Here is a 20,564-nt window from a genome sequence, read left to right as displayed (position 1 = left end):
GTGGAGGAGTATAAATACCTCGGTGTTCACCTGGAACACAGACTAGAGTGGAGATGCAACTGTGAAGCCATCTACAAGAAGGGACAGAGCAGACTGTACTTCTTGAGGAAGCTTAGGTCCTTTGGTGTTTGCAGCAAGATGCTGCATATCTTCTATAAGTCTGTTGTGGAGAGTGTGATCTCTTCTACCATCATCTGCTGGGGAAGCAGCATCAGAGCCAGGGACTTAAAAGAGCTCAACAAGCTGATAAAAAAGGCTGGTTCTGTTCTGGGGACTCCTCTGGAACCTCTGGAGATCATTGTGGAAAGACGGATTCTTCATAAAATGAAGAACATTATGGAGAACCTTGAGCATCCTCTTCATGAGACTGTCCTACAACAACAGAGTGTCTTCAGTCAGAGGCTTCTGCAGATCTGCTGTAAGACGGAGCGCTACAGGAGATCCTTCCTGCTCACAGCCATTAGCATCTACAACGGCTCTTTGAGGAAACCTTCATAATATGAGCTACAACAACATTTAATTTCCCTTTGGGATTAATAAAGTATTTTTGAATTGAATGGCATAGTTATTGCTGAGGCTAGGAACGATAGCTTGAGGAGACTAAACAGACTGCTGGGAGTTTGAGAGGTGTGACAGAAGGCATCCTAAGAAAAATATTTGTCCGGTCACATTTCTGTAGTGCAGTTAAACTTCTACGGTTACAGAGGTGTCCTCAGTAATCCTGATCAGAATCAGCTTTATTGCCAAGTTCGTACATACAAACAAGGAATTTGACTCCGGTACACTTTGCTCTCTCGTTTTTGTTTTTTGCATTAAAGAGTATACATATATACAATATACAAATATACACATATATAAATAAAAAGGTGCATTTGCAGAAACAGCCTGGGGGAAGAAACTGTCTCTGTGGCAGCTGGTTTTAGTAAACAGTGCTCTGTAGCGGCGGCCTGAAGGTAAAGCTCTGAACAGTTTATACGCAGGGTGTGTGGGGTCTGCAGAGATTTTAGCAGATCTTTTCTTGACCCTAGACCTGTATAAGTCCTGGATGGAGGGAAGGTCAGCCCTGATTATTCTCTCTGCAGACCTGATTATTCGTTGCAGTCTGGACCTGTCCTGTTTTGTGGATGATCCAAACCACACTGAGATGGATGAAGACAGGACAGACTGAATGATGGCAGTGTAGAAGATGACCAGCAGCTCCTGTGGAAGGTTGAACTTCTTGAGTTGCCTCAGGAAGTACAGTCTCTGCTGGGCCTTCTTTCAAACTGTGTCTATGTGTGAAGACCATCTCAGGTCCTCAGAGATGGTGGTTCCTAAGAACCGATACAGTGTTGTTGAGGATGGTGAGGGGGGTGTATGGGGGTGGTGTTCTTCAAACGTCCACCACCATTTCCACAGTCTTGAGTGGGTTGAGTTCCAGGTAGTTCTGACAGCACCAGTGTACCAGCCGATCCACCTCCTGTCTGTATGCAGACTCATCACCATCCTGGATCAGTCCAATGACAGTGGTGTCATTTGCAAATTTCAGGAGTTTCACGGACGAGTCCGCTGAGGTGCAGTCATTTGTGTAAAGGGAGAAGAGTGGGGATAGAACACACCCCTGGGGGGCACCAGTACTTATTGATCTGGTTCGGGGGAGGATGCTCCCCAGTCTCACCTGCTGCTGTCGGTCTGTCAGGAAGCCGTTGATCCACTGACAGATGGAGGCTGGGACGTTGAGCTGGGTGAGCTTCTGATGGAGGATGTCTGGTATGATGGTGTTGAAGGCCGAGCTGAAGTCTACAAACAGGATCCTGGTGTACGTCCCTGGGTGGTCGAGGTGTTGCAGGATGAAGTGTAGACCTAAGTTGACAGCATCATCTGCTGACCTGTTTTCTCGGTAAGCAAATTGCAGGGGGTCCAGCAGGGGACCTGTGATGTCTTTCAGGTGCTTCAACACCACCCGCTCAAAGGATTTCATGACCACAGACGTCAGGGCTACAGGCCTGTAGTCATTTAATCCTAGGATGGTGGGTTTCTTGGGCACCAGGATGATGGTGGATCGTTTGAGGCAGGAGGGGACCTCACATTTCTCCAGTGACTTGTTGAAGATCCGGGTGAAGATTGGAGCGAGTTGATTTGCACAGGCTTTCAGACATGATGGGGAGACATTATCAGGTCCTCCAGCTTTCTTTGTTTTCATGCGAGCACCGAGCAAACAGGTCGGCAGATGATGCTGTTAACTTAGGTCTACACTTCATCCTGCAACACCTCGACCATCCAGGGGTGTACACCAGGATCCTGTTTGTAGACTTCAGCTCGGCCTTCAACACCATCATACCAGACATCCTCCACCAGAAGCTCACCCAGCTCAACGTCCCAGCCTCCACCTGTCAGTGGATCAACAGCTTCCTGACAGACCGACAACAGCAGGTGAGACTGGGGGTCATCTTCTCCCGCAGTAGATCAATAAGTACTGGTGCCCCCCAGGGGTGTATTCTATCCCCACTCTTCTCCCTGTACACAAATGACTGCACCTCATCGGACTCGTCCGTGAAACTCCTTAAGTTTGCAGATGACACCACTGTCATTGGTCTGATCCAGGACGGTGATGAGTCTGCATACAGACAGCAGGTGGATCGGCTGATACACTGGTGCAGTCAGAACTACCTGGAACTCAACCCACTCAAGACTGTGGAAATGGTGGTGGACTTTCGGAGAACACCACCCCCCTCACCATCCTCAACAACACTGTATCGGCCGTGGACCACTTCAGGTTCTTAGGAACCACCATCTCTGAGGACCTGAGATGGTCTTCACACATAGACAGTGTTCGAAAGAAGGCCCAGCAGAGACTTTAATTCCTGAGGCAACTCAAGAAGTTCAACCTTCCACAGGAGCTGCTGGTCATCTTCTACACTGCCATCATTCAGTCTGTCCTGTCTTCATCCATCTCAGTGTGGTTCGGCTCATCCACAAAACAGGACAGGTCCAGACTGCAACGAATAATCAGGACTGCAGAGAGAATAATCAGGGCTGACCTTCCCTCCATCCAGGACTTATACAGGTCTAGGGTCAAGAAAAGAGCTGCCAAAATCTCTGCAGACCCCACACACCCTGCACATAAACTGTTTATAGAGTTTTACCTTCAGCCCGCCGCTACAGAGCACTGTTTACTAAAACCAGCCGCCAGAGACAATTTCTTCCCCCAGGCTGTTTCTCTGATGAACATTCAATAGAGTACAGAACAACAGCATACAGATGTTGCAAATGCACCTTTTCTATTAGATATGTGTATATTGTACATTGTAAATTGTACATTTGTATATTATGTAATGCAGAATATTGCATTGTACATTGTAAATATGTATATTCTGTAATGCAAAAACAGAACAAAAGAGCAAAGTGTACCGGAGTCAAATTCCTTGTTTGTATGTACGAACTTGGCAATAAAGCTGATTCTGATTCTGTTCCTGGCCTGCTTGTACCGCGCCTAATCTCCACTGCTGTGAGCTTCTTCCTTTTCCCTGCGCAGATTCCTGAGGTGTGGAGTAAACCATGTCTTGTTATTCCCAAACGTGCAGAAGGTCTTGGTCTGCACAAACATGTCCTCACAGAAACTGATGTATGATGTCACCACATCAGTTAGTTGGTTTAGGTCAGTGGCTGAGGTTTCAAAAACAGTCCAGTCTGTGCATTCAAAGCAGGCCTGTAGCAGCTGCTTTGATTCCTCAGTCCACTTCTTAACAGTGTGAACCTTGGGTTTGGAAGCTCTTAGTCTCTGTCTGTAGGTTGGGATGAGGTGGATTAGATTATGATCCGAAAAACCCAGAGCAGCCCTGGTAACAGCATGATATGAGTCCTTTAAAGCTGTGTAACAATGGTCCAATGTGTTTTTGTCTCTGGTGGGACACATAATATGCTGTCTGTATTTGGGGAGTTCATCTGAGAGGTTTGCGCTGTTAAAATCTCCCAGTATTATGATGAAAGAGTCCGTGTATTTTTTCCTCCACGTCTGTAATCAGCTCAGCTTTTCTTAGCGGTAGAAGTGCAGCCATGCGGTGGAAAATATGAGCCAATTATTATAAACGAGGAAAACTCCCTCGGCGAATAAAACAGTTTACAGTTTATATAAAATGACTCCAGATCAGGACTACATGTTTTCCCAGCACTTTTACGTCTCTGCACCAACCTTCATTTATATAAAAGCAGATTCCGCCACCTCGCTTCTTCCCCGATAGCTCCGCGCTGCGATCCGCTCTGAACAGCTGGAAGACCGGCATCAGCAGTGCGTGGTCCGGGATGTTTTCAGTCAGCCATGTCTCGGTGAAGCAGAGAACCGCTGATCCGCGGAGGTCCGTTTTTTTACCGGTGAGAAGAAGCAGCTCGTCCATCTTGTTGCTTAGAGAGCGGACATTTGCCAGGTGGATTGAAGGCAGTGGTTGGCGAAGTCCTCTTTTGCGGAGTTTTACCAGCGTGCTTTCCCCTCCGACGCTTTCGGTGCAGTATCCCATGGAGTGCTGCGGCTCTGCTCGCCAGAAGCTCAGTGAACCTCGGATCAATGAAAGATGGTGAAAAAATCCCAAGAGAGGACTCTCTGATGTTGAGAAGTTCCTCTCTACTGAATGAGACCACAGGATTGTGGCTCGAGACCGCAGTACTATGGCTCGAAAAACATAAAAACACACAAAATACAAAAACAAAGAGAGAGCAAAGCTCCGAGGCGGCCATCGTCGGCGCCATCTTGGTTCATCCTAAAAATATCCAAATAAAAAATAACTTTACTGATTCGATACCTTAGATATGATTGGGACCATCCATTCTTCAGTTTATCTTTTTTCTCCAGGTTACTTTAAGTACAACTGTTTGGAATGACAATTTTTCTGACATAAATGTACCAAAAACTTGTGATATACGAGCTAAAATTCTCTAATGATCACCTGCTTACAGAGCCAGTATAAAGCTGAACTAGAAAAGTCTATAAACTGTAATGATCTATTATATATACAAAAAGCAACAATTAAGACATTATGCAGAGCAGAAAATGGAAAAATCCTGAGCCTGAATTTTTTTCCATGACTGGAAGGTGGACATGAGGTGGGGGTGGGCTAACGCACTTTTATCACGTAACATATAATATTATGTGAAAATAACCTTTACATTTAAACCCTTAAAATCATGGGGATTTATGGTCTTGTGGGCTCATGGTCTTGTGGGCTCAGACATACAGGTCCTTCTCAAAATATTAGCATATTGTGATAAAGTTCATTATTTTCCATAATGTAATGATGAAAATTTAACATTCATATATTTTAGATTCATTGCACACTAACTGAAATATTTCAGGTCTTTTATTTTCTTAATACGGATGATTTTGGCATACATCTCATGAAAACCCAAAATTCCTATCTCACAAAATTAGCATATTTCATCCGACCAATAAAAGAAAAGTGTTTTTAATACAAAAAACGTCAACCTTCAAATAATCATGTCCAGTTATGCACTCAATACTTGGTCGGGAATCCTTTTGCAGAAATGACTGCTTCAATGCGGCGTGGCATGGAGGCAATCAGCCTGTGGCACTGCTGAGGTCTTATGGAGGCCCAGGATGCTTCGATAGCGGCCTTTAGCTCATCCAGAGTGTTGGGTCTTGAGTCTCTCAACGTTCTCTTCACAATATCCCACAGATTCTCTATGGGGTTCAGGTCAGGCGAGTTGGCAGGCCAATTGAGCACAGTGATACCATGGTCAGTAAACCATTTACCAGTGGTTTTGGCACTGTGAGCAGGTGCCAGGTCGTGCTGAAAAATGAAATCTTCATCTCCATAAAGCTTTTCAGCAGATGGAAGCATGAAGTGCTCCAAAATCTCCTGATAGCTAGCTGCATTGACCCTGCCCTTGATAAAACACAGTGGACCAACACCAGCAGCTGACACGGCACCCCAGACCATCACTGACTGTGGGTACTTGACACTGGACTTCTGGCATTTTGGCATTTCCTTCTCCCCAGTCTTCCTCCAGACTCTGGCACCTTAATTTCCGAATGACATGCAGAATTTGCTTTCATCCAAAAAATGTACTTTGGACCACTGAGCAACAGTCCAGTGCTGCTTCTCTGTAGCCCAGGTCTGGGGAATGCGGCACCTGTAGCCCATTTCCTGCACACGCCTGTGCACGGTGGCTCTGGATGTTTCTACTCCAGACTCAGTCCACTGCTTCCGCAGGTCCCCCAAGGTCTGGAATCGGCCCTTCTCCACAATCTTCCTCAGGGTCCGGTCACCTCTTCTCGTTGTGCAGCGTTTTCTGCCACACTTTTTCCTTCCCACAGACTTCCCACTGAGGTGCCTTGATACAGCACTCTGGGAACAGCCTATTCATTCAGAAATTTCTTTCTGTGTCTTACCCTCTTGCTTGAGGGTGTCAATAGTGGCCTTCTGGACAGCAGTCAGGTCGGTAGTCTTACCCATGATTGGGGTTTTGAGTGATGAACCAGGCTGGGAGTTTTAAAGGCCTCAGGAATCTTTTGCAGGTGTTTAGAGTTAACTCGTTGATTCAGATGATTAGGTTCATAGCTCGTTTAGAGACCCTTTTAATGATATGCTAATTTTGTGAGATAGTAATTTTGGGTTTTCATGAGCTGTATGCCAAAATCATCCGTATTAAGACAATAAAAGACCTGAAATATTTCAGTTAGTGTGCAATGAATCTAAAATATATGAATGTTAAATTTTCATCATGACATTATGGAAAATAATGAACTTTATCACAATATGCTAATATTTTAAGAAGGACCTGTATAAGAAGCACTGGTCATCCATGCATTTTAATCAAGGATATAATAATATACTTCCCCAGGAGAAATTATTGAAAAATAGCCCTCTAAAGGATAGATTCTGATGAAATTTGAGGATGTAAATAGACGACAGGTGATGGCCAAACCCAATGTGACCCTATACAGTAGATTCTTTGGGCAGAGCCCCAGACTTCAAGGCCCTCTGAGCTCTTAGGCCCGTGGGCCTGGTAGACAAGTTCAGCAATCCATCCCTGCTTTTAACTAAGCACTTCACTGCGTGCCTATTGCTCTAAGTGTGCTTTCACAACAACAGCTACTAAAGCTGTAAAATCACCAGAAGTAATTCACTTCCTATTGACAAGAGCGAGAAGAATTAGTAAAATGACTTTAATTAAAGGGAATGGCGTAAGGGAGTCATGAACCTGTCAGAAACATGACATGAATCATGAGCATTAACGACACTTTTAAAGGTTGTGACTGTTGTCATTAAGTGTCATTAGGTTTTTGTATGGTCTGCTTTCCAAACAGTGCCAGTTTTTATTACACTTTGTTTTTGCATCCTCGTCATAAAATCGGACCAGTACATTTAAAATTCTATCCACACCATTGTCCTTGGCTTCATCGATGATGAGTGAAAACCTGCCACTCTTTAGCTTTTCAGATAGAGCTCTTTAAAACTCTATTAAACTCTTGATACCCCTTTCCCACCAACATGGTTCGGAGCCCGTTCTGAATCCCAGAGTGATTTCGAAGCGGTGACGAGTGTTTCCACCAACAAGAAGAGGTTCCAAAGCACAAACGCCACAGAATACTTTATGCTTCTGCGTGAACCGTAACGTCACCCGTGGGCAGGTTCAAGCTGGAGACGGGTCGCCGTCTCCTTTTCCGTATTAACTGTAGTTATGGATGCTGTATTGTTGGATTAGAGGGAACACTGCACGCAGCTCAGCAAGCTCCACTGTGGTCCTATTAAGCTTCTCCCCCCCACATGAAACAAACCAGTTCAAGAATGACAGTTCCCTTGGTGGTAAAACGCTATGTTAGATCCAGAGGAATGTCTGTTTAATCTCTGGGCAAACCCGATTTTTATCGCCCACAGGTGCGCTGGACATCTGGCATGGCACCAGAGTGCCATCAGCCCTGCATTATATTAGTCTATAAAAACCAGTGTATGTAAAATACTGCTCAATGATATCTGAAACCAACCTTGCACAACTTTTAGGAAAGGAGAGTTTCCATTAATGTCAGTGTCGCCGTTTTTAACAGGACTTCTCATGTCATTCTCCTCATCTGGGCACAAAAGCACTTCAATAGGACCCTTCGTGCTGCTGAGGTGGATGGACAGACTCTGGAGAAAGAAAACAAGAATTCAAACATACCAGCATTATACCTGCATCTACAATAAATGCAGTCGAGGTCAGTCACAAGAGACAATTTGTAAATCTGCCTTAAGAAATGGGTAAAAAGAAAACTGCCAAAATATGCAAAAATACTACATATCAACATCTGATCAAAATCTTAAGACCAGTTAGAAAATTTGAATTTTTTTTTTTCCACTACTGGATCTTAAGAAGGTTTTAAGTAGAGCTTCACAATGTCAAAGTAGAAATAGGAGCAAGAGACAAAATATTTTGAGCAATTTATTGACAGCAATTTAATTGAAATAGGCTGTTCATGAGTTGATCAAACGTTTAAGACGTCGGCTCAAAAACAACCTGAAAACAACCTGAACACAGAAAAGGACTCGGTAATGAGTAGCTCCACCATTCTTCATCACTTCTAACAGTCGTTTAGGCATCCTGGAAGTAAGTGCTTCCAGACAAGTGCGAACGTTGCTCCAACTAAATTCAAATTGCTTCACAAAGGGCATCACTGTCTGGAACTGATGTCCATTTTTGTAAACATCCCTTGCCATCCAACTCCAGATGATCTCGGTCGGATTTAGATCAGGCGAACAGGCAGGATGGTCTAAAAGAGTGACGATAATCTCCTGGAGGAAGTCCTTTGTCAGGCAGGCATTGTGAACTGCAGCATCGTCCTGTTGAAAAACCCAGTTATTACCAGACAGACAAGGGCCCTCAGTAATGAGGGATGCCCAGTGCATCTAAACATGGCCAGCCGCAGTTTGGCGACCCGGCATAACATGATGGCAGTCCCTTGCAAAGTCCAAGCGGGCAAATTTGTGTCGTTGAAGGAGACATGTCTCGCGCAGTTGCCGTCTGATGGTTATTGGTGCGGTCACCGACACCACGGCCTTAATTTAGGTCGAGGATCGTCCCGTGTCTAGACGGACAGCCAATCGGATCCCTACAGCTCAGGGCCAGTGAAATGTTTTTGGGTTTACAACTAGAATTGTTTTGTTTCATAACCTTTATTATCTTTTCAGAAATTCAAAATGGCTGTCTTAATGTGTCCAACCTCAGCAGTGATGGCACGCTGTGAGCGACCTTGCTTATACTCAACAATCCAAACACCAACAGGCAGTGGACGTTTTTGCCATCAGGAGGTCCTGACAGTGTGAATATTTGACAGAAAATGACATGGAATCCAAACATCTATGCAGATTTTGGCTTTTAAAAGCTATGGTCTTAAACATTTGATCTGCTGACAAAAGCATGTTTGAGTTGAAATGCAGTTCTCAATAAATTGCTCAAAACGTTTTGTCTTTTGCTCCCATTTCTTCTGTTATCATTGTGAAGCTCTACTTGGAAACTTCTTAAGATCCAACAGTGCAAAATGCTAATTCTGACCATTTTTTTCCCCAAGATTTCTTAAGATTTTGATCAGGAGTGTATGTCCAGTGTAAAGCTGAGTAAAACACATCTGTGAGATTTACAGACTAATAAAACAAATCTCCATTCTGTCCACATAATTGCAGATTACAATATATGCAAAAATTAAAGCAACACATAATCTACAGTTGAATTCAATACTAACAGGTTTTATCAAATGTTAAGCATCATCATTCGGCAAAATGCATCTCATACGTCAGATGACGAGAGAACAACGAACAAACAAATCCAGCCTGTGCGTCTGTGGGAACTTGAACAAACCTCATTAGGGTCTGGCACTTCCAGTTTAGTGTCTGTCGGCGCTTTGACGACAATAACAGTCTGTTCTTTCAGGCTCCCCAACTGCTTGATGTCTTGGTACGTTATATAAGCATATGTGCAAACAACGGGGTTAAAGAAATATGACTATAGCCAAACGACATGCCGCAGGTAGGATTACCTAATATATATATTTTTGCTTAATGCCAGAATAATGAGAGAAATAATTTGTAATGATTTTTTTTTATTCTTTCTTCAAATTCAGAAGCATTCTTGCTAAGATTAAAATGCCTTTAAACAGCTTGGGAAACTCGAGTGATGCTGTCATTAATTCACAAGTTAATTTTAGGGCAATATCTCAGTCAACAAGCTTCCTTGTATGACATGAAAGAAAGAGATTAGATAAGCCATCAGGAAGAAAACTCTGGACCTCCACAAGTCTGGTTCATATTTGCATACAACGTACGCATGTCTGAAGGTGCCATGCTCATCTCTTCAGCAATTATATATGCCATCATACAATTCAGGAAGGACACAGGTTCTGTGTGCTAGAGAAGAAGAGCTATTGGTGCAAAATGTGTGTATCTACCCAAAAACAAAAGCATTTGATGTAATGAACAAAGGCCGAAAGGCCACGCAGAGAGGAAGACACCATCACTCTAAAAGCAACATAAAAAGACAGATTGCAAATGAACTCACAAGGACCTTAATTTCAAGACATATTTTGTGGTCTGATGAAACTAAAAGTGAAGTGTCTGGCCATGATGACCATTGATACACAAAGGGGGATCTTGTAAGCCTGAGAAAACGACCCCAACTGTGAAGTATGGAGGCGGCCGCATAATTTGGTATCAGTGTTTTGATGCCGGAGAGAAAAATGAACTCTTCAAAATAGATGACATCATAAGGAAAGTACATTATGTAAAAATGATAAAGAAACATCTCAAAAGTTCATCAAGGAACGCGTAACGCAAACGGGTTTTCCAAATGGAGAATTACCCTAAGCATACCACCAAGTTAGTTGCTTTGGAGTGGCCAACGAAAAAGCCCTGATCTGAATCTCATAGAAGATTTGAGGTGAAAACTGAAGAGATGACTGGGAGCAGGGCAACCTAGAAACCTGACTCAGGAAAGGGCCAAAAAAATAAATGATAGTTGTGTTCTGTAAAAATGTTGACACTCCGGGGTTTAAGCAGAAATTAAGACACGTACAAAAATCAACACATTAGAAAAAGGATATTTCTGGTTTCCTGGTAATTCGCTCATGTGTCTTATATCGAGGCTGCATCTCTGGATGAGTTGTTCAAGCCTTTGCTCTTCTTCGCCCAGCGCAGAAACCTCGGCTGTGAGGCTTTGCCTTTGGCTCAGAGCCCCCTCTACCTCCAACAGACTGCAGCCCCTAAAGAGAAAGAGAAAAATGATGAGGTATGAGTTCATGCATGTTACCACCACAAACTTCTAAGAATTTTATGTCATAAACACGAAGTGGTGCATAATTGTGAAGAGGGGAAAAAAGATGCATAAAACTATTTTTCTAAATTGAAATCTAAAAAGTGTGGGATGCATATATATTCTGCCCCTGTAATAATAATACGTTGAAGACCCTAATTTCAGGTACAGCTGCTGTTCTTTTGATTCATGTCCCTAACAGCTTTGTACATCAGGCAGGGATCTCCAACTCTAGGCCTCTTGAACCTTAGTCCTGCAACTTGAAAATCTATCCCTGCTCCACCACACTTTATTGAACTGGCAAAAGTACCACCTAAACATGTTATCATGTTCTGCAGAGTCCTAATAATGACTCATTCCTTCTGATACAGCTCTGGCTGTACGTTTAGGGTTGGTGACCTGATAGAAGATGAACCTCCGCCTAAATCTCCAGTCCTTTGCCGCCTCTAACAAGTTTATTTTCAGGAGGGGCCTGGATTTAGTTAACTCCTACCAACTTCCCAGTCGCTTGTGAAGAAAAGCGTTTACCGTAAAGATGAAGTTCCAATTTGGTTCTCATCTTACCAGAGAATGTGGCTGTGTCTTCTACACAGCTTGTGGCAAACATCTTATTCTTCCTGCCTCTCCCAAACAGAGGCCAGATTTATGGGGGGCACGACTAATAGTTTTCCTCTCGTTACATTCTACCGCCCGCATGAAGGACCTCTGCAGATCTTCCATAGTGTGGGCCTCTTTGTTGCATCTGTGATTAATGCTCTCTTTGTATGGCCTGTCAATTTAAGGTTTGTGCCTATAGCTTAGTAGGTTTGCAGTTGTGCCGTACTCTTATTTTCAGATCACCGATTGATTGAGTAAGATGTTCAAAGCTCGCAATGTTTTATAACATAATCCTGCTTATCAACTTTTTCCCTGACCTGTCTGCCGTGTTCCTTGTTCTTCATGATGCAATTTGTTCTCCAATACATTTCCGGCGACAATAAGTTTACTAATTGGGTAACTCCTGATGGCACTCCTGACGGTATCCTTTTCTATCCACTTAACAACCATGTGCTGCTGTACTAATCATCACATAAAATCTCAATAAAAACACATGGAAGTTAGTGAATGTGACGTGACAAAAAGGCTCAGGGCAAGACTGTTCCCAAATGCACGGTGGTACTAGCAGATTTCATCATCTTGCCATTATTTTGGCACCTGTACAGCTGAAACGTATGTTGAAACCATCTCTGATTCGGACAGAAATACTAGAGGCGCTTTCCTTTTCATTTAGCTGAAATGATTAGAAGGTGATGAAGGAGGTATTCAGATGCAAAATTAGGAGACATCAAATGCAGCAAGGTTTCACCTGAGGCTACTTTCAGGTGGGGATGTTTGTTGATAAAAATTCAGGGGGTTTTGTTTGTGATGCAGTGTGTTCTATTAAACAACGTAAGATACCAGCAAAGTCGTTGCATTGCTGTAAAGGACAGACCTGTTGGCTCTAAGTGTCGATCTACAGATCACAGGAAGGTGTTTGTAGATAAATTAGACGAGAAATGAACTGCTTCAGTTTTAGAAGGATGATTAACAGCCTTTTATTTAGGCACCCAGCATCACTGTACATCATTAAACATTTTAAATCTATATGTGCAGGACAGAGTGTGAGACAATGATTACTTACATCCACTGAATGTTATTCTTTGACTTCTTCTTGATTAGATGAATACCTTCTAACACATTGGTGATATCGTACAGCCGCCGTTTTTGGACCTGAAAAAGAATACGGGATAAGCCAGGTAGCGATGGTCATTTTAACAACCTGCTAAACTCAGCAATACACTTCCATGCAAATCAGCTTTGCCTAATGCCTTCATACAGTCTACATCCAAGATGGCACAGCTGATGGCACAGAGTGTCGTCGGCAGGTTGTAACAGAGAATCAGCGAGACTGGAAGTCACAGAAAGGCACAGAAGTGGACGTCCTTTGTCCACATCGCACACCGTTTCATTGTGAACAGTGCCCTGCAGAACTGGATGTTGAATGCCACTGAAGTTCAAGCACATTTAAGGGAGTTGAGAGGCACCCAAATGTCACATCAGACCATGATCGGTTTACATCAGTGTGGTCTGTGTGCTAGACGACCTGCAAGGGTACCTGACCACACCACCAGGCACAGGCATCATCATCTTGCATGGGCCAGGGAGTATTTACTCTGGAATAAGGACCAGTGGGCCTCAGTGTTGTTCTCTGATGAAAGTTGATTCATGTTGAAATGCACACACTGAGTTCTCAAATTTACACATCTAGTTTTCCTATTTCTGGCTAACACACTGCAATGGATTAAAAATAATTTACATTACTTCCAACTTACACAAACTTAAGTTTCTTCTTTTTAAATATGAATTCACCTGTAAGGTTTCGGCAGCAAGGTTGAGGTCCAAAACACCATCAGATGACTGAGCAAGCAGATCCACAAACTTCTTGGTGAGCAGGCCCAACGAAGTGTCGTATCGCGTCTTCTCATGTGGAGACTTGGGGGCTAAGAGTGAGGGGAAAAAAAGACATTTAACACCTCCAACAACCTTTTTTTCTTGAAATATGAATATTCTTGCTTACACAGACCCAGGATTTTCATTTTTACCAGCAAACTAAAACCATAATTACTCATACCAGGAATGATCAGAAAACATTAAACACAGATGTGCTTTTTTCCAAAACCGACACAGAGGTGTAATCGATTCCACATGTGCAAGAACTATCATACACTAGCTTTTATTAGACCAAACCCAGATTTAGTCTTTCGTGTCCTTTAAGGTGAGAAGCACATCTTTTCCTTATGGTTTAATGAGTAAAAAAACAGAACCTGACAGGCATCTCAAACCAACAGAAACACATGAATGACAACTCTTTTAAAAATAAAGTAAAATATCAAACCAAATTTACTCCTTTTTCAAATATACTGTATTCCATAGGCTGTATGGAGTCTTTGTGCTGCGGCGAGCTAAATCTGTGTTGTTGATACGGGGGACCCGGGTCCGATTCTTGGGTGCATCAGGATGGGCATTCTGCATAAAAAGTTTCACAAGTTCGTGTGGGAGTCGTACCGACTTGCTGTGGCGACCCCAGCCGCCACCCAAAGGCTTTGTAGGACACACATGGAGAGCATTAGGCTCAATAATCTGCATGTGAAAATGTTGTTATAATAAAGGAGTAAAGGTTGTATGCCATTATGTTACCTTTTTCAGCTCAACCCACTCGGTACACTCGTTTATTATACTTTAAAGACCACTACTTTTAGACCAAAATTTTCTTTAACTCACACTTTTGTGAAATATTACACTTTTTAAACCCTCTACTGACCTAAGAAATCCCCAGAACATTATTAAATAAAAAAAAAACACTATTTGAAATATATTAGGGCACGTCAAGACATTTAAGCATTCAAGAATAATAATCTAAAAACATATTTCCCTACAGCTATGTATGAGTCAGAGAGGTTTACACCAGGAACCTGAATGGGTTTCCAACTAGTTCTTATGGGCTCGGAGAAGAACTCTTAGCTTCTGGTTCCTGAAGAACTGTTTCAGCACAATGTTCACCATCTAAAATCTTCAAGAAGACTGGACACTAGTGATTCAGCACCACTGGGAGAGTCAAAGAATGCAGAACTCGTAGACGTCAAATTTCTGGACTTGAATTTCAATTTTCTCTTCATCGGTTTCTATAACAGTCTGGGCGTATGGGTAGAAAACTAAATAAAAATCGACCTGGTGACCTTTGACTCCTTTACTGTGTGTTTAAAAACACATATTGTGACTGTGGTAAATAAGCATGGAAGATCTCATTTAAACAGTATTTAATGTGAAAAAAGCACTTTAAGAAAATTCTAAATCTTTAATCTTCTAAATTATCCAAGATAATTGTGGAAATTCAAATATTTTCAGTATGTGGTCTTTTTGCTTTTCTATACTAATTCAGAGCAGAAAATCACAAAAGCTGAATTTTTAAGACTGTGTAGGAACCCCAAGATCCACTAACAATTGAGTTCAATAATTTGCACCACTTGCCGCTCCTTGTTGTGTTTTTGCCTGCAAAAGCTTTTGTGCTTTCCTACATCAGACCAAATTCTTCACTAGCAAAACAGGTTGTTTAAAGTAGATGTGTTTGACTAAACTGAACATTTTAAAGCCTTTAACCAATCAGTTCTCCAGTGACATTCATAAATTATTGCTGAGTTTCAAAAACAAAAAAAACAAAAAAAAGTGGCAACTCTTAAGCAGGACCTAAAAAAAAGGGAAAGACAATAAAAGCAGCCATACCAACAAAACGACGGCATTATATAAAATGCAAAAAAATAAAAAAGGACAGGAAGTGGATTAAAAAACCTGTTCAAAGGTTCAGTGTTTCCAGAGCACCTCGTAATTGGACCGTCATGAATCAGTGCTGTAAATTACAGACCTGATTGCACAAGCAGGAGCTGGACGATTCCCTAAAGCCTGTGACTTACTTCTGGGTGTCTTTAATCGTGTCCCGTTGGCTGCTGCAGCAGCTCCTCCTCTGCCTCTTGGTGTTTTGGCTGGTTCTGACTGGTACTGGTGGTCTGAATCATCAAGCGCCAATCGCCTTTTTGCCTGGAAGGGAACAAGCGAGTGGTAACAGAAAAGTGTGCTCATGTTGGGTATTTGGCAGGCATGTAATAAATAGGTAAGTAATAAAGTTGCTTTCACATAGGATGCAACAGGTGGTGCATCTCTGCCTCCAGACCCATGGGCACAACAGCAGAACTAATGAAAGGTTTCACAGAGGCACACCTCAATGCAACTACTCTGAGGATCTCTGCTGTAAGGGTCTTGTTCGTTTGAGTCTTGGTGCACACACCCTAAAATGCTGTCAAAAGGCTCGACTAAGTCACAGATGGACCTGAAAACGGCCAACTGTATACGTGCATATTATGAAAGAGTGGAAAAGCACAAAATTTGAATATGTTTTTATCCCACATGTTTGCAGTAGGTTATTACTTCTCCCTGCTTAAGTTATTGGCATTTGTCTGACGAAGCTTGACAACCAAATCCTAACTCAAATACTTAAAACTATAGATGGGCAATATCATATAGTCTTCCATCTACTTACTGCCCTTAGTGGGTTGTTCTTTGAACGGCATGTTTTAGAGTATGTATACTCCAGTAAACGATTATTCGATTACTAAATTGACGATTATTTCTATTGATTAATCATTGCAGCCCTACCAGGTATGGTTGAAATTCATTTTGTTGCAAACTTCTTTCCCACAGTGGGTTCCACTACTTTCCAAAATATGACTGAATGCTATTACTGTTGTGTAGTAGAGCAGATGCATTATTAAAATAAATACGTTTGTCATCCAGCACCTAATGCCAAACCTTATTGGTTTGCAGGTATGCTGAGCAATCATCCCAACAGTAAGAATATAAAAGCCACTGGTCTGAAAGTATGATCAACTTTGGAAATGCAATTCATTTTCATAATATTGTTCTTGTGTGTTTGCTCTGTCTGTATGGCAGCACTGGCCCTTTAACACCAGCTGCTGTACACTGCCGGTCAGCAGGCTGAAAGATTACTACTTCCCTTCTTCTGGCTTACAAGAAAGACAAAATATTCCACTTGGAAACATTTCTAAAAAAAACACCGAACAGTCATGGCTCGTCTAGTGGTGGCTCCGATCACTTGTAATGAAATACCGTTGTTTTAAAGCTACAGTGGGAAAACTGCAATAGGCTTATCGGTCAAGCCAAACACAATCTGGCTACTTGAGCAGAGTGCCTGACTAAACTATTGTAATTTGTTGCTAAAGAAAAAAAAAAAAAAGGAGCAGAATGACTAAAATGTTTAATATTTGCACAAAAAGCATTTACTTGAAAACTAAAAAGTGGTATGTTCTAAATGTTTGCTAAATCTGTATCAGAATAAAGAGAATACCAAACTTCTAAATGTAATCAATATGTTCTTTAAGTGGCTGTGAGAACAGGTGCTACTTTCTGTTTTCAATTATGGTGTGTGGTACATTTTTGCTTGAATCAAGTCAAACTGTTGTACTTCACTCAGTTATACTTTAAAGAACCCCATGCAGGTTCACACCTAACTGGAACCACTTTTAAAATGTTAAGGCCACATCATAGATCCATGCAAGGCACGTTCTACTTAATCTTTATAGTCACCTATCATCTGACAACAGGCTTGAGTGCAATGTGAAGGTATGCATCATTTCCCACAACTAAGTAGTAAAGCCCATAGATAGAAACACACCATATTACCTACGCAAAGAGTGCATAAGATCAGCCAAATGTGCATAATCCTCATGGCGCCACAATCATTTCCAAACTCCTGTGCCATCATTTCTGACTACATGGTATTACAGAATTTGTGAAGGATTGGGTATTTTTTCCCCAATCTGTTTAACCAGGACAACCCAAAAGACTTCAGGGATACACCAAACATTTAGATTGTATAGGTCAAATCATTGCCCAGCAAAAGACCATATGAGTGCAATTTTAATATACTTTGGCTGATAAGGTCCAACAAAGTTCATTTTTTCTTATTTCAGTATAGAAGCACCACGGGCAAATGTCAAGGTTTTAAATCATTCCTGAAACGGTATGCTTCAGTTTCTTCAACACCTCCCCCAACCACAACTTGGGTCATTATTACACAGTACAATGGTCCCCAGTTAATGTCCTGGGGACATGTTGCCTTGCAGGGCTCCAACACATCCCTGCATATATGTCGGATTCAAAATCAAATTTGAAATACTATATTAAAAACACCCCTTCAAAAGGTGTTTTGCAAGAACCCACCCTGTTTTGGTTTCAAAGCAGCAATGTTTATATACACTGAATTTCTCTGAGGGTAGAGGCTTCTGCAGGAGATGGTTAAATGCAAAAGGCTTGTCTTTGATTCTTTAAAATATAACAAGACTAAGGAAGCATATGTCCTCTGACAGTTTAAGTGTCAGCCATTTTATATCATCAAGCAGATCCCCTCACCCCTCAGCCTGGCCATGGCTACAGCCTGACACACTAACTGGTTCCCAACATGAACAGCTCTACGCCCTGAATTCTGCATAAACTGATGCATGCGGTTTGTGCATGTTCAATTAACAGGAAACGTGCAAAGGGAGTCAAAGCAGCAAACTTGAGTTTCTCTTTACTTGGCATTAAAGGAACCACAGCGTCACTTTATTAACAAAGAGAAATGCCTATAAAATCATGCGCAAAATATCGGTCAGGGAGAACAACGCGTCATGTTGTAATAATCAATAGTCCTACTAGCTTTGAAAGCTAATACAGTTTAACGCTAGATTTAACTTGGCTTGCATCTTTAGAAAAGGACAGGAGATCATTATCGAGTAGTTTACAAACTGAGGCGAAGCTGTATTCGTGTAGAAGTTTGTGTTTTTTGCAAGCTTCGCTACCTGTGTCTCATAAGGAAGCTTTATTTAAAACCAAGCAGCCAAACAACCCCCATTAACCTCAAATAAAAAACATCAACAGCAGCTACTAGGCCAACGCTAACGCTACTCATCCCTTACCGATATTTTCCATCTGGCTTCAAAGGTGAAGCGGACCCTAAAGCACCCTGAAGTTCGCTAGCTCGCTGTTACACGTCAGCTCTGCATTCCTGGAAAACCTAAATCTGTCTCCTGCCTTCACGGAGTAAACAAAACTCCTAAGCAACATCTTTGGTTTAGTTAGTTAGCTTGATAGCTGGGGTTTAGTTGCGGGAATTTCCCGGCCAAGCAGCTAACATTAGCTATCCGAACAACAAGCTCGGCTAGCTTAGCAGGCTAACGTTTATCACACTGGAGGCTGCTTGCAGTTGAGAAATGTGTGAAAAATGAGCTGTTGAGGTTATTACCGGCGGTCTTCCCAGAACGGCTCGTTGTCCGGTTCCGTTTGCAGCAGCTTGTTGCGGAGTTGTATAAACGCTGTTAACTTGAGGTTCGGATAAACACACACTTGATGTCTGTGTAACGTTACAAGGCGGTGGGGTGGTTATTATTTGGATATACGTGGTATTGGATTGACCAGGGTTTAAACGATCCGAGACAGTTGTTAAAATGATATTATCCAGAGAGGAGCCCCCAACCCCTGCTAAAATCACTTTGTCCGGAGCCGAGGAGATCCCTCTTCTCATCTTGCGTATTCGGGGTAACCCCTTCCTTGTGTCTCAACTTTAAAGCCCGTACAGCTGCTAATCCGTCGCGGCAGAGACACAAATAATCCCACCGAAGTGAAGATGAATGTCTAAATGATCGATTTTTAAAAAGTATTTTTCCTTAAGAACGTGCATTTAGGCAGATGCAACGGATTTAAAAGTAGCGCAACTCTCGCTCGTCTCGTCTAGAAATGGCTTCAGGAAACGGCCTGATGAATGAAGGGATACGGTTTACGCGCTCAAGAGCCCTCCCGCGAAACTCAGATTTCCCGGCAAAATTTCAAACGGAATTTGCATGCTAGACTCCATTGGTCCTTCGCACTTGAGTTTCCGCCCATTTCGGTTCCATTCTGACCAATGGAGGCTCTACTTTGGGTTCGCCACGTGTTAATTGGCAGTTGTAAACAGGGGACGTCACTGGTCACGCACTGCGTGTTTCAAGTGTGGACGCTAGGTGGCGCAAGTGATCTGCTAAGGTGAAAGGAGGAGGACACAAATGGCAGTCCTGCTAAACAGACCCACCGTAAAATTGAGGCTATAACTCTTGTCTTTCTGCAATGCAACTTGCAGATCAGATGAATGCTTGCTATGACTTTGAAAACAATTGGCAAAAACGTATAGAAAACATGCTAAAGCAAGTTAAAAAGAATTCGGTATAGTGAGGCCTTCAGTACATGTCTCTAGAACTGTTAAAAAGCTTCATGTATACTCAGTATCAAAACCTTGGGGTGTAAAACCTGTAAATGCCATAAAAAACGTTTTATCCAAGGATGGACCTCTGGATAGATTTTTGACCCTTACAACACTTAGGAAGATATCATTTTTCTAAGAAAATACAATACATAGTATCAATATCATTAAAACAGGATGAGTGAGTAATATATTACATATTATACATATTGGAATAGTAAAACAGCAAGGCCATTAGGTCAGTATGATCTGCGTATTGTGTAAATAGGCAATAAGAGGACAGTTAAGAGACACTTACAAATCAACAGATCAGCTGCAATCTGGAAAGATACTAAAGCTTTTCATTGCAGTCTTTTGGTAGATTTTTGACCACTGTTTTCACTGTTGAATGGTAGATTTGAACATACGTCAAATATTACTTCAATAATGTTTT

At 42.2% G+C, this 20,564-nt stretch overlaps 1 protein-coding gene across 1 annotated transcript in view; it reads right to left on the bottom strand.

The window, feature by feature from the left end:
- Positions 1-19,684, bottom strand: part of LOC124866374 (transcription factor E2F3-like) — a 28,117-nt gene extending 8,433 nt beyond the window's left edge. Inside the window, exons 1-7 of the mRNA XM_047362128.1 lie at positions 19,142-19,684; positions 15,759-15,882; positions 13,660-13,790; positions 12,932-13,020; positions 11,063-11,221; positions 9,826-9,940; positions 7,979-8,120 (exon numbers count right to left, since the gene is read on the bottom strand). Coding sequence (XP_047218084.1) covers positions 7,979-8,120; positions 9,826-9,940; positions 11,063-11,221; positions 12,932-13,020; positions 13,660-13,790; positions 15,759-15,882; positions 19,142-19,420 — 1,039 coding nt within the window. The 5' untranslated portion in view covers positions 19,421-19,684. The remainder of the gene's footprint in view (positions 1-7,978; positions 8,121-9,825; positions 9,941-11,062; positions 11,222-12,931; positions 13,021-13,659; positions 13,791-15,758; positions 15,883-19,141) is intronic.
- Between the last annotated feature and the right edge of the window lie 880 nt (positions 19,685-20,564).

Source organism: Girardinichthys multiradiatus, chromosome 3 (genome assembly GCF_021462225.1).
Source record: "Girardinichthys multiradiatus isolate DD_20200921_A chromosome 3, DD_fGirMul_XY1, whole genome shotgun sequence".
NCBI classification, from domain to species: domain Eukaryota; kingdom Metazoa; phylum Chordata; class Actinopteri; order Cyprinodontiformes; family Goodeidae; genus Girardinichthys; species Girardinichthys multiradiatus.
Note: the sequence above shows the minus strand (reverse complement) of the source record. Positions and strands in the feature narration are given on the sequence as shown.